Source organism: Glycine soja, chromosome 4 (genome assembly GCF_004193775.1).
Source record: "Glycine soja cultivar W05 chromosome 4, ASM419377v2, whole genome shotgun sequence".
NCBI lineage: Eukaryota > Viridiplantae > Streptophyta > Magnoliopsida > Fabales > Fabaceae > Glycine > Glycine soja.
In genome coordinates, this window is record NC_041005.1 from 41,008,540 (window position 1) to 41,021,202 (window position 12,663).

Sequence of the window (12,663 nt, forward strand, 5' to 3'; positions counted from 1 at the left end):
TTTTTTAAAAATCTTATTGTTAAGTCAAAGGTAATAGAAATTAAAAGTATAAATAAAGATATCTAAAACAATAAAGAAATCACAAAAATATAAATAAAGACAAATTACATCATTTCATTAAATATAAAAAATTAAATAAATAAGATTTCTATAAAATTTAAAAAATATATGATATTTTTCAGTATTAAAAACATATTCCTTAAACAAAAACCGTCTTTGTGCTGGGTGTAACAAAAAGTACAAATGAAATTCGTTACTCTCTCCCTGCTCTTTGGGCTTTGCTTCTACGCCGACAACACAACATCGTTTCCTCAAATTTGTTGGTTCATGGGAGAGAGTAATTTACTCTTGGCAAGGCGCTGTCTAAGAAAAAAAAGTTACAAACATGTCCCTTTCACTTTCACCCTCATTCCCAAAATGCCAACTTTCAAGCCTTTTTCTTCTCGTGACCACTTTACACCCATGATGTTTCATCTTCTGTTCTGGGTAGTTCCACTTCTCCAAGGACACTTCACATTGCTTATCCCCAACAACAGTGTACTATAGTTTCTCTTCCATTTTCCACTTTTCCCTTCCTTCACCATGAAGATTGCGTAATTTTGAGACAAGGGCCAAAAGGGGTTCTGAATTTTTGTGTGGTTGTGGTGGTTTTGGTTGTTGACTCGTTAAAGTCAGTTCCTTTATAAGCATAGTGGTTAGTGAAGATGCTTTATTTTTGAGACTACTAGGGAAGGCTACCAATTTGTCTGTAGTGTTGGACTTTGCTTCATGGTTTGGGAAGACTAGATAGTCCACCTTATTGGCTCTTTCTGCCTTTATTATTATTGCTATTACTTTGGAACTTGGATCGATCACTTATACTATTTGGATAGAAGAAGATGAGGGGTGGGAGGAGGGGTAAGATAAAGCTTCAGTTTAGCAAGATCTACTCATTTGCTTGTGGTAAAACAATCTTCAAGAGGGAACATTCAAAGATTGGGGGACATGGTCATTCCAGGGTGGTTTTCTGCAATGAACCAGATAGATTTGAGGGAGGGATTTTCAATTATGCTGATAATTCTGTTAGGTCCACAAAGTATACTGTTGCCACTTTCTTGCCCAAGTCACTGTTTGAGCAGTTTAGGAGGGTGGCTAATTTCTACTTCTTGGTGGCTGGCATCTTGGCCTTCACAAAGCTTACTCCTTATACTGCCGTCAGTGCTATCCTACCTCTGTCTATCATCATCGGGGCAACTATGGTGAAAGAGGGTATTGAAGATTGGCGCAGGAAAAAGCAGGTACTAGATTCTGCTGACCGCTTTATCCTATGGTGAATTTTGCTTTATAAAGTCAATTTCTTCAACCCTGAAGCATGAGTGTGTGGATTCAAACTGAATTAGACTGGTCTTCTCGTCTTAACATTGGTTTGTGGCTTCCTGTTTTGTTTGTATTTACTTACATTTGCCGTTCAACTCACAGTGTCTATGAAATCTATGGGACATATAATATCCAATAGCTTGAAGAATGTCAATAATTTTTACCAAGTGTTTTATGAAGATTATATTTTACAGTAGCTTTATTGAAATTGTGGAAAGAAATTGAATGTCATTTTTCATGACTCACTGCAGACTGTTCATTGAAGATTCTAGTTTTTGTGTTTAGATCATTACTATGAGTTGTTTGAAAAAGGATGAAGTGCCACTGATAAGCTGTTTGCTCACGGATTCCAGACTTTGCTGAAAGAATCTCTCAGATTCCTAGATAGATTACTTTCTTGCTGGAATTGAAGAGTATTAATAGTTTGCTATATTGACAGTATGGTCAGACTTAAAATTCCAAAATAGTATCTATTTATCTTAATTCTACTACAATATTTCCTATATTTGAAGTTTTGTGTGCTTTTGGTTAGATTTTCATTCTTTTCCCTGTGTAATGAAATACCTTTATGGAATTGAAATAATGGATCAACAGTTCTATCATCTAAGCTTATTGAGAAAGAAATAAAAGCTAATGGTTGGGGGGAGCAAGAAAAGGATAGGTGTCTAAGGCAAGCTGTCAATTCAGGGTATATATTTTAGCTAACGGAATACTTTTACAGGACATCGAGGTGAACAATAGAAGAGTTAAGTTGCATGAAGGTGATGGCATTTTCAAATATACTGAATGGAAGAATCTGAGAGTAGGGAATATAGTAAAGATAATGAAGGATGAATTCTTCCCTGCTGACCTCCTACTGATTTCCTCCAGTTATGAGGATGCAGTTTGCTATGTTGAGACCATGAACTTGGATGGTGAGACAAACTTGAAGATAAAACAAGGGCTGGATGTAACTTCTTCCTTACAGGAGGACTTCAAATTCCATGATTATAGAGCCGTCATCAAATGTGAAGACCCAAATGCAAATTTGTATTCATTTGTTGGGAGCATGGAGTTTGGAGAGCAAAAATATCCTCTTTCTGCCCAACAACTTCTTCTGAGAGACTCTAAGCTTCGTAATACAGACTATGTGTTTGGAGCAGTCATCTTTACTGGTCATGACACAAAGGTTATCCAAAACTCCACTGATCCCCCTTCAAAAAGAAGCAAAATTGAGAAGAAGATGGATAAGATTATATACTTCTTGTTTTGTGTTTTATTTCTAATTGCATTTGTTGGATCTATTCTCTTTGGCATTGCAACCAAAGGTGACCTTGACAATGGGTTAATGAAAAGATGGTATCTAAGACCAGATAGTTCCACAATTTTTTTTGATCCAAAAAGAGCAGCTGCAGCTGCTATATTTCATTTTTTAACAGCCTTGATGTTGTACAACTTCTTCATTCCTATCTCCTTGTATTTCTCAATAGAGATGGTCAAAGTCCTTCAGAGCATCTTCATCAATCAAGATATCCACATGTACTATGAAGAAGCTGACAAACCAGCCATTGCCCGTACTTCAAACTTGAATGAGGAACTTGGCCAAGTTGATACAATACTTTCCGATAAAACTGGAACTCTGACCTGCAACTCAATGGAGTTCATCAAATGTTCTGTTGCTGGGGTAGCTTATGGCCGTGGTGTGACAGAGGTCGAGCAAGCCATGGGTAGAAGTAATGGTTCACCTATTTTTCATGAGCATATTAATGGATTAGAATCAAAATCAAATGAAATCAGGGACTCTCTTGATAGAAAAGAACCTATCAAAGGTTTTAACTTTACAGATGAAAGGATAATGAATGGAAACTGGGTTAATGAGCCTTATGCAGATGTTATACAGAAATTTTTCCGCTTATTGGCAATTTGTCATACTGCCATACCAGAAGTGGATGAAGAAACAGGAAATGTCTCATATGAGGCTGAATCTCCAGATGAAGCAGCATTTGTAATTGCTGCAAGAGAAGTTGGTTTTAAATTCTACAAAAGGACTCAGACTTGTTTGTCAATATATGAGTTGGATCCAGTTTCTGGCAATGAAGTTGAAAGGTCGGCTATTTTTAATTGCTTTGTCTTTTTATTATCTTGAATCCTGATATTTTGACTGCTGCATGTTTCCTTGCTAATCTATTTACTTAATTTTAGGATTCATTCTCATTGAGAAAGGGACATGCAATTACCTAGTAACTTGTCATGTGATGCTAATGCTAGTAGTTAATTTTCAATACAAAAATTTGGAAGTAGCAATTCTACATTCTGTTTCTGGTCTAATCAATAGCTTCACAGCGATGTGGAGTCTGATATTGATACTTTTCAGTTCCTGGATTGGCCAACCTGCAACGAGAAATGCTAGAAACATTTCTGACACAATCTTTCTTATTGGTTGAAATTCATGTGAATCTCACTAAATGTGGGTGTTGCCCCCACCACCATGCCATCCGTTGTGTCCGAAATTGTGGTGGGAGACAACAGTGTGTCATTCCTCCATTCCTGACAGGATCCACATGAATATCAACCAATTAGAAAAAAAAAAGGTGTTGGAAAGAGTGTTAGAGTATTTGTTGCTGCTACTCTTCACACTACTATTCTAAAGTTGTGTATAGTGTCATGAATTTGTAACCTTGGCTTAGAACTAAGCATGTGGATCCTGAAGTCCTTCCTCATATGGGACCTAGAGTCTAATTGCTGATTGATATTGGTTTAAAATATACAAATGGGGAAAAAAATGAGTGAAACTGTGGTCAAAACAATTTTTTTATTTCTTTCTGCATGTTTATTTATTATTTGGTTATTGTGTTTGAGATTAAGGGTTTTGTTGGGAATTCAATTGTGAGTTCAGTGTGGGGGTGCTTGAGTGAAGAAGCTATGAAGCATGGAAACTCCTCCTACTTGAGTTCTCAGATTGTCGGAAACGTTTTTGACATTGACACCTCTCTCACAAATATACAACTGGTGTTAGATACTGTTGATTTATCATATAGTGATTTGATAGGATGTGATTTAGAGGAAACTGTATCTCCTCTAATTATGTGTAATTAATATGATTAGTCTATATAAACCAGTACCATAATGTTATTTAGACATACGGTTTCAGTCTAATATGCTTCTGGTTATTACTGTTTAATATGGTATCAGAGCCTGACAGAAGCACCTCGGAAACTTTACCTGTTTGGTGGACCCTCTGCCCCCAGTGTCAATATTATTTTGTAAACTGCTTACTTCTCCAGTTTGCTCTCCTGCTTGACAGGGCAAAGTATTCTCAGTACATGCAAAGGTCATAAAGCACGGGCAGCAGAGTATTCTCACTAATTGTCCAATAATAATAAAAAAAACTGTTGGCCTAAACACTTGAACTGAGTCTGTTGTATGCTTAGACACTTAAATTGACACTTCCATATAAATGGACACTTCAAGGACAATGTAAGAGAGGTAATTTTTTTTTTTTTTTTAATGTTTAGAATAGTTAGCTTAAAATATAGTATATTACAAAAATAATGCCTCTCAAAGCCTTATTATTCTTTTGAGGGTTGTTAATTGTTATCATAGAAAAAATTGTAAAACTTAGCAAGCTTTCTGAGGCTTTGAATATTTAACTTATACACACTCATTAATATGACCAGATTAATTACAAAGTGTTTAACTTTCTTAGCTGAGAATGAGGGGGGTATCTTATTGACCAAAAATAACTAAATGCTTATCTTCCTAGTTAGGCCCTAAGTCCAAATTCTAAGATGGTATCAAAGTTATCCTAGATCCATTGTTGGGCCATCTACATTGCCATGCTCTAGGCCGATGCCTTGGGCATGAGGAGAGTGTTGGAAAGCCACCTTAATTGTGGTCACTCTTAGCCTACTTTAGCTGTGGCCTTTTTGGGGTCTACCTTAATTGTAGCCTCAAGGGTGGTGTTTAGTCCCACATTGATTAGAGATATTCCTTAAATAAAATAGGGTACACAAGTGCAGGAAACCCTCACTCTTGAGCTAACTATTGGGGTTGAGTCAAGGCCAAGTCCAAGCTCTAAGATGATATCAAAGCTTACCCTAAATCCATTATTGGGCCACCTGCCTTGCCACACTCTAGTCCGGTACCTTGGGCTTGAGGAGGAGTGTTAGCAAGCCTCAATTTGTGATCACCCCTAGCTCACTTTAATTGTGGCTTCTTTCTTTTAGGGTTGCTTTAATTACAGTCTCAAGGGTGGTGTTTAGTCCCACATCTACTAGAGATATGGCTTAAATAAAACTTATGAAGATTGACCTTACAATCCGATTTTGAGGGTTTGAGTTCAAATTCTAAGATTCTTAATAAAATTCCTTAAATGATTCTCTACCATTAAATTAACAGAATAGGGCACTAGTTAATCAATAATAGAAAGTTTTTATCAAAAATCTTGTTGGGGATGCATTGAAGTCATGGTGGGAGTGCATCAATAACAATTCTTAGTAAAAACTTACCACTTTTCTTAAGAGCAAAATGAGAAGTTAGACCAAGGGTAAACCAAATTCCAACTATAATATGGGATACTTCAAATCATGCTTAGTAAAATTTCTAACTTACTTGTTACTCTGCTACAGTTAGAAAATACGTTTCTAATTATCTTAGCATTTTTAATACTTTTCTATTACTTTCACAATTACTAAAAATTAGTCTTTAAAAGCTACAAAGGGGAGGATGCGACAACTATTTTACTAACACTTACATGATTACTTAAAAATACATTATTCCTAATTTAATTATTGTTTATAACTATTTGTGTTTTTGAATTTTCTTTCTTCATGTGAAGTAATGTTGACTGCATCAGATTAATTTCATTTATCAGGACATACAAGCTTCTTAATGTTATAGAATTCAATAGCTCAAGGAAGCGAATGTCAGTGATAGTGAAAGATGAAGAAGGGAAAATTTTTCTACTCTGTAAAGGTGCTGACAGGTCTGTGATAAAATAATTTATAGCCTTCAACTTCTAGCCTGCGCATTTAACCTATGGACTTGCCTAACTTATTTTTTCATGCAGTGTCATGTTTGAAAGGCTTGCAAACAATGGGAGGAAGTTTGAAGGGAAAACTGTGGAACATGTGCGTGAATATGCTGACACAGGTCTAAGGACCCTAGTACTTGCCTATTGCGAACTTGATGAACAAGAATACAAGGAGTTCGATGATAAATTTTCTGAAGTAAAAAATTCTGTCGTCGCAGATCAGGAAACTCTGATTGAAGAAGTATCGGATAAGATTGAGAGGAATCTAATCCTTCTGGGTGCCACTGCTGTAGAGGACAAGCTCCAAAATGGGGTAGTTTAGAAAAAACAAAAAAAGCTCACATATGAAGATCTATCCTTTGGAACTGGACTTGGATATTAAACCTAACAATATTGTTTTGCTAGGTTCCTGATTGTATCGACAAGCTTGCCCAAGCTAAGATTAAGATTTGGGTTTTGACTGGGGATAAAATGGAGACTGCCATCAATATTGGGTATAATATTGTGATTATGCATTTTTTATATTGGCATCTGCGTGATAATTACTTATCAAGTTGTTTGAATATGCAGTTTCTCTTGTCGCTTGCTTAGACAAGGAATGAAACAGATTATAATTCATTTGGAGATTCCAGATATTCAAGCATTAGAAAAGGTTGGAGACAAGATGGCTATTGCCAAGGTAAAATAAATTTCAGCCTTTAATCTAGGTTTTCTTTAGAAAGATGTAGTTTGCATATCGAGGATTCTATATAATTACAGTGGACATATTAACAAATTGGTTTTCTTAAAATATTTCAAAATCCTCATAAGATCTTCATACATTAGAATTTAGAGAAAGAATGAACACAGGTGTTTTTTCTAGGATATTGAGTGCCTGATTCTTTCACTAAACTAAATAATCCTAGTATTCTGTCCCCATCCCTGTATAGCCAGACTACACTCAGTTTGAAACTGTTCTACACTCCCCTTTAGAAATTTTCCTATTCTTCCTTAGGATTACTACCTTCCCATCACTATTAAGCATAATGCCAGCCCAACAGTGAGGTCCAAAGCAAATTTGAGAGAGACTTTTTTTATTTTACATAAAAGAGTTATGTGTTTGGCCTTTCTACCAACATATGTGGCCTTTTACACTTGAAAAAAATTAATAAATAGTAATTTTTTTGTTGGTGGGCCTAAGGCTTAAGCTTTAGTTGCTTTACCCTTGGGCCGACCTTGGTTAGGCACATCCTTCCAGTGCTTCCATAGACAGTTGCCACCTGCCCTTTGTCACTTGCTTTGTGTTAAGTGCTGCTCATGGTGAATCAGCCACCCATGTTATCTCCATCAAATATTGGAATACCTATATGTTCCTCCTTGAATTCTTTCCTTAAGCTCGCAAGTCACACACTCTCTCTGCAATTCTTCAGTGACTTGCTTCTACATTCTTGACTAGACCATGAACAGCTTGTAGGATCCTGGAGCTCTGTTATTAGTTGCTAAGTACTAATTTAGAGGTTTTAGAAAGAATGAATATAACTGTACTCCTCAGGATTTCTAGAGCATGAGGTCTGGTCCTCAAAATCAATTTTTCAGACTTTCACTAAGCAGAATACTTAGTCTTGTCTCTATACCTCTATGGTCTGTCTCTGCCAGATTGTGTTAGAATTCAAACTAACAACCATTAGCTCTAACTCCCTTCACTAGTAGAAATCAACCATTGGGCTTACCTAAAAAGTATCATAGTGAACCTGTATAATTAAAAGAGTGCTGATATTTTTAGACTGATTCATGTTTTAGGCATCAAGGGAAAGTGTGCATCATCAGATATCTGAAGCTGCTCAACTGCTTTCAGCATCCAGAGGGACCTGCCAGACATCTGCTCTGATAATTGATGGAAAATCACTTACTTATGCTCTAGAGGATAATATGAAGAACATGTTTCTAGAGCTTGCAAGTCATTGTGCGTCTGTTATCTGCTGTCGCTCATCGCCAAAGCAGAAGGCTCTGGTATTTTCAAGCCTATTCTTCATCCCTCTATTTGACATGTCCTAATTTTTTTTGTTAATTCTGGTGATTGGTTCTACATGATTCTTGAAAATATTTTATTTTTATTGGTTCGTCTCTCAAGGTTACTAGACTGGTCAAATATGGAACTGGTAAAACAACATTAGCTATTGGTGATGGAGCTAATGATGTTGGAATGCTTCAAGAAGCAGATGTAGGGATTGGAATCAGTGGTGTCGAAGGAATGCAGGTACACAAAAAATTGACAAACTATTCTATCTTTTTAAATTGATTTTTCACTTCCATATCCTGTTTTTTACAAGTTTTTGTTTTGTATCCTTTCTCCCCTAGGCCGTTATGTCTAGTGATATTGCAATTGCACAGTTCCGGTATTTGGAAAGATTACTTCTTGTACATGGACATTGGTGTTACCGGAGGATGTCATCAATGGTATTGCCACTCAAACTAGAACCCAACATTCTATAAGAGGCATTTATTTCAAGTTATAAAATATCCTAGGAATTATATTCCTAGGAATGTTATGCCTGGGAATAGCATTCCCATCAACATGTTTGGTTGTCATTAGGAATTTTAGAAAATAAAATAAGAAATGTAAAAAAAGAAGTGGGGATAGGTAGTTATTGTAGAAAATAACTACCATTCCCATGGGAATCAAAGGTACCCACCTCATGGCATGGGAATAAGAAGAATCAGAAACATGTGTATTTCATATACCTGGGAATCAACTATTCCTGGGAAATATTTTCACAAAACTTGAAGCAAACATGGGAATGTGATATTCCCAAGTCTATATTCCCGGGAATCTTTCTTAATCACTTGAAACAAATGCCTCAGTAGATTTAGGTTCTGAAGGGTGACATGATCTGAAAGCTTTACTGCTTTAGTAGTTATCTTAACTTGTTTATTCTTCTCGCAGATATGCTATTTTTTCTACAAGAATATCACATTTGGCTTCACTCTATTCTTGTATGAGGTGTATGCATCATTCTCCGGACAGCCTGCATATAATGACTGGTTTTTGTCTCTCTATAGTGTCTTCTTTTCATCACTTCCTGTGATTGCCCTTGGGGTCCTTGACCAGGATGTATCTGCCAGGTACTGTCTGAAGGTAAGTTGTGGTTTATCGTCTAAGAATATGTTCGTTTCAAATTCTCAAGCCCTTCAAATGGTCATTTTCAAGCAGGAGAAAATTTCCCCCTCTTTTCTTGGCTCAAACAGTGTGATTGTATGGTGACAACAAATATAATCCAAACTGGCATTAATATGTTGTCATGATTGTATTAACAATTGAGAAATGGAAATTTTCATTGTTGTGCTGTTATAAAATAGTTCGCTGATTTATGTAAGAAACAAGAGAATCCACCAAAAAATGGATAGAAAAGCTAGCAAAATTCTTGCACTAATTTATACAAGTACATCATACCTTGCTTTCCCCTAGCCCTAATTGGTTTTTCACCTTCATGGTGCCATTTTGTCTGACATTGACATCACCTAGGAAGCCCATTTTAACTGGTAGTAATACTGTTTAAACACAGTAGTCACTTTTATATTGCATAATAGATAAATTCCCCTTGGTTATATCTGAACTAAAATACAATAAGCATATACTTGTTTTCTCTGGTGAGTAATTGATCGTTCATTGTTATTTCTGTTTAATGTGGCAGTTTCCTATTCTATACCAAGAAGGTGTGCAAAATGTCCTCTTTAGCTGGCGTCTGATACTTAGCTGGATGCTTAATGGATTTATTAGTGCCACAATGATATTCTTCTTCTGCACAAAAGCGATTGAGCCACAGGCCTTTAATGAGGAGGGAAGAACTGCTGGAAGGGATATGCTGGCCGTGACGATGTACACTTGTGTGGTCTGGGTTGTGAACTTGCAGATGGCGCTTGCTATACGTTACTTCACCTTGATAAAACATATTTTCATCTGGGGTTCCATTGCTTACTGGTATCTTTTCCTCATGGTATATGGAGCAATGCCTCCAAACATTTCCACAAATGTTTACAAAGTCTTCATCGAAACTCTTGCCCCGTCTCCTTCCTTTTGGATTGTGACATTCTTTGTGGCGATCTCAACTCTCATACCATACGTCTCATGCTCAGTAATTCAGATGTGGTTCTTCCCCATGTATCACCAAATGGTTCAGTGGATAAGGTATGAGAGGAAGACAAATGGTCCTGAATAAAATACAGTGATGTGATGAGGCAAAATATCATTGAGGCCAACTGAGTTCAACAGCACATTTTGCAGCTGAGGCTAACCATAGACAGAATTACTAACCATAGATAATACATGTATAATTGTATATTGACATGCAAAAGGGTCTATTAAAGAATTATAACTACTTGACTGAAAACTTTATAGTATGTGGCACGAATGGAAGTTGGAACGGTTGAGAATGAGATGGAGTGGGTCCTATCTAGTGTAACATACTGAGATTTTAGTTGAAAAATGTGATTTGCTATACCATCTGGTGTGTTTGGATTCATTTATTTTAGGAAAATGCTCTCTTCACTTTTTAAGAATTTTTTTAAAAAGTTAAACAATTACTTACATAGAATCTTTTTTCCAAACATGGTCATGTAGCATCACCCATTTGAATTTTTATTTAGTGCAAGGGAGTGTTACTCGTCTCAATGTGCAAATGAGGAGGCATAAAATGAAGGGAAGAATGGATTTCGAGCTTTCAACAAGAAACCGTTTTATGTTTTTATTTCATTTCCAGTTTGCTTGGCTATGATGCAATTCTAGTTTGGTTAGTAGCAGCTTTTATTTGTACTTTTTCAACAGAAACCCTGGGTAGTTGTATTGAACTATTGAGTTTCTTTCAAGCATATCCTTGCCTAAATGGTCTCCAGAAAAATATTGGGTTATTCATCCCATGGCTAGGACCCCACCACCAAAGAGCTAACATCACAATATAAAAGTAACAGCAATGTCAGTCTGGAAATAACAAAAACCAAGTGTACACTGTGCATACCTACATGTAAAAGTTCACAAGAACTGCAAATTAAAAAAGGACCAATTCCACTAATATCTTGACATAAAAACTAAAAAACTTCATTTTCTCCATAGACAGCAAAGGCTTCCTTTGTTGAGATAAAAATATCATGAAACAATTACCAATTAGTTTCTCTATAAAAAGTTAAGATGTGACACTTTTGATCCATTATGTTTTAGTATTGTTCTGTTTTGGTATATTAGGTTTTAAAATTTTTGTTTTGATCATTTTTTCAATTTTTTTGTTAATGTTACTTTTAACTTTTAAAATAATTAATTTAAAGTAGTGACCGTTAAAAATAGTCACTATTTTTTTTTATTTCAAAAATTATATCTAGTGATATTGCAATTGCACAGTTCCGGTATTGGGAAAGATTACTTCTTGGACATGGACATTGGTGTTACCGGAGGGTTTCATCAATGGTATTGCCCCTCAAATTGGATCTCAACATTGTATTGATTTAGGTTCCGAAGGATGAACTAATCTAAAAGCTTCAGTAGCTACATTAACTTGTTTATTCTTCTGGCAGATATGCCATTTTTTCTATAAGAATATTTACTTAATACTTGCTAACAAATTTAGCAATTTTGTGATCCTGGATAAATAACATACCACGGATTGTCTCAAGAATTGAACTGTTTTCGACAATGCTTTTTGAAAAAAAAAAATGGAGATACAGATTCATCGGAATGAATCATAAAGTTTTAGTCTGATTATCAACTGATCATATTGATACCCGAGCCCAAAACTCTTTTTAACAATTAATAACATCGTATATTCTCCATGTCCAATTACAAATATATTCTATATTTTGAAATGAGAAACCTTGTAATATCAATAATGGTGCAAGAAGACTTACAGGAAGAGAACTCACAATTTCTTCACTTCCATCCATCATATAACTTAAATAAGTTTACGTGTACAAAGCATAAGGCAACATTGTTTCATGTACAAAACGATTTGAGTAATTTACTTTATCAGCTTAAAAAACGGAGCTACTCCTAACCTCATTTATTGGTTACCTGTTCCTTCACCTACTCCCACTTGGTTGCTGCATTGTTCCCAATGGATTTCCCACAAAAACATACCAAATACTAATTAGGCCAAATAATCTATTTAGTCTCTAATATTATTTTTTAGTTCATTGATAAATTACATTTTGGGTGGTATGTTGTATGAATTTGTGTCATTTTGCATACATTTTTTTGATAGAACTCCCATTTGGATACTAATTTTGTATTGTAAAAGTACAGTTACTCAACTGAGTGAAAGAATTGAAAATTA

General features: G+C 35.6%; 1 protein-coding gene across 2 annotated transcripts; it reads left to right on the plus strand.

The window, feature by feature from the left end:
* Positions 1-247: 247 nt before the first annotated feature.
* On the plus strand, positions 248-10,866 carry LOC114409697 (putative phospholipid-transporting ATPase 9). 2 transcript variants are annotated; one of them, XM_028373262.1, is made up of 12 exons: positions 248-1,277; positions 2,078-3,441; positions 6,209-6,319; positions 6,404-6,486; positions 6,586-6,680; positions 6,773-6,861; positions 6,938-7,046; positions 8,147-8,356; positions 8,478-8,603; positions 8,705-8,803; positions 9,291-9,482; positions 10,039-10,866. In XM_028373262.1, the coding sequence occupies exons 1-12, from the start codon at positions 879-881 to the stop codon at positions 10,561-10,563; spliced, it is 3,402 nt and encodes a 1,133-aa protein (XP_028229063.1). In that variant the 5' UTR covers positions 248-878; the 3' UTR covers positions 10,564-10,866. The 2 variants fall into 2 exon arrangements, with proteins under 2 accessions (XP_028229063.1, XP_028229062.1); XM_028373261.1 differs by having other exon boundaries at positions 6,404-6,680.
* Positions 10,867-12,663: the final 1,797 nt, after the last annotated feature.

Coding starts and splice junctions, on each gene's coding strand:
- LOC114409697 (XM_028373261.1), top strand. CDS start 879: ATGAGGGGTGGGAGGAGGGGTAAGATAAAGCTTCAGTTTAGCAAGATC. Junction 6,681..6,772: donor AGGACAAGCTCCAAAATGGG/GTAGTTTAGAAA, acceptor TTGTTTTGCTAG/GTTCCTGATTGTATCGACAA. Junction 9,483..10,038: donor CTGCCAGGTACTGTCTGAAG/GTAAGTTGTGGT, acceptor TTAATGTGGCAG/TTTCCTATTCTATACCAAGA.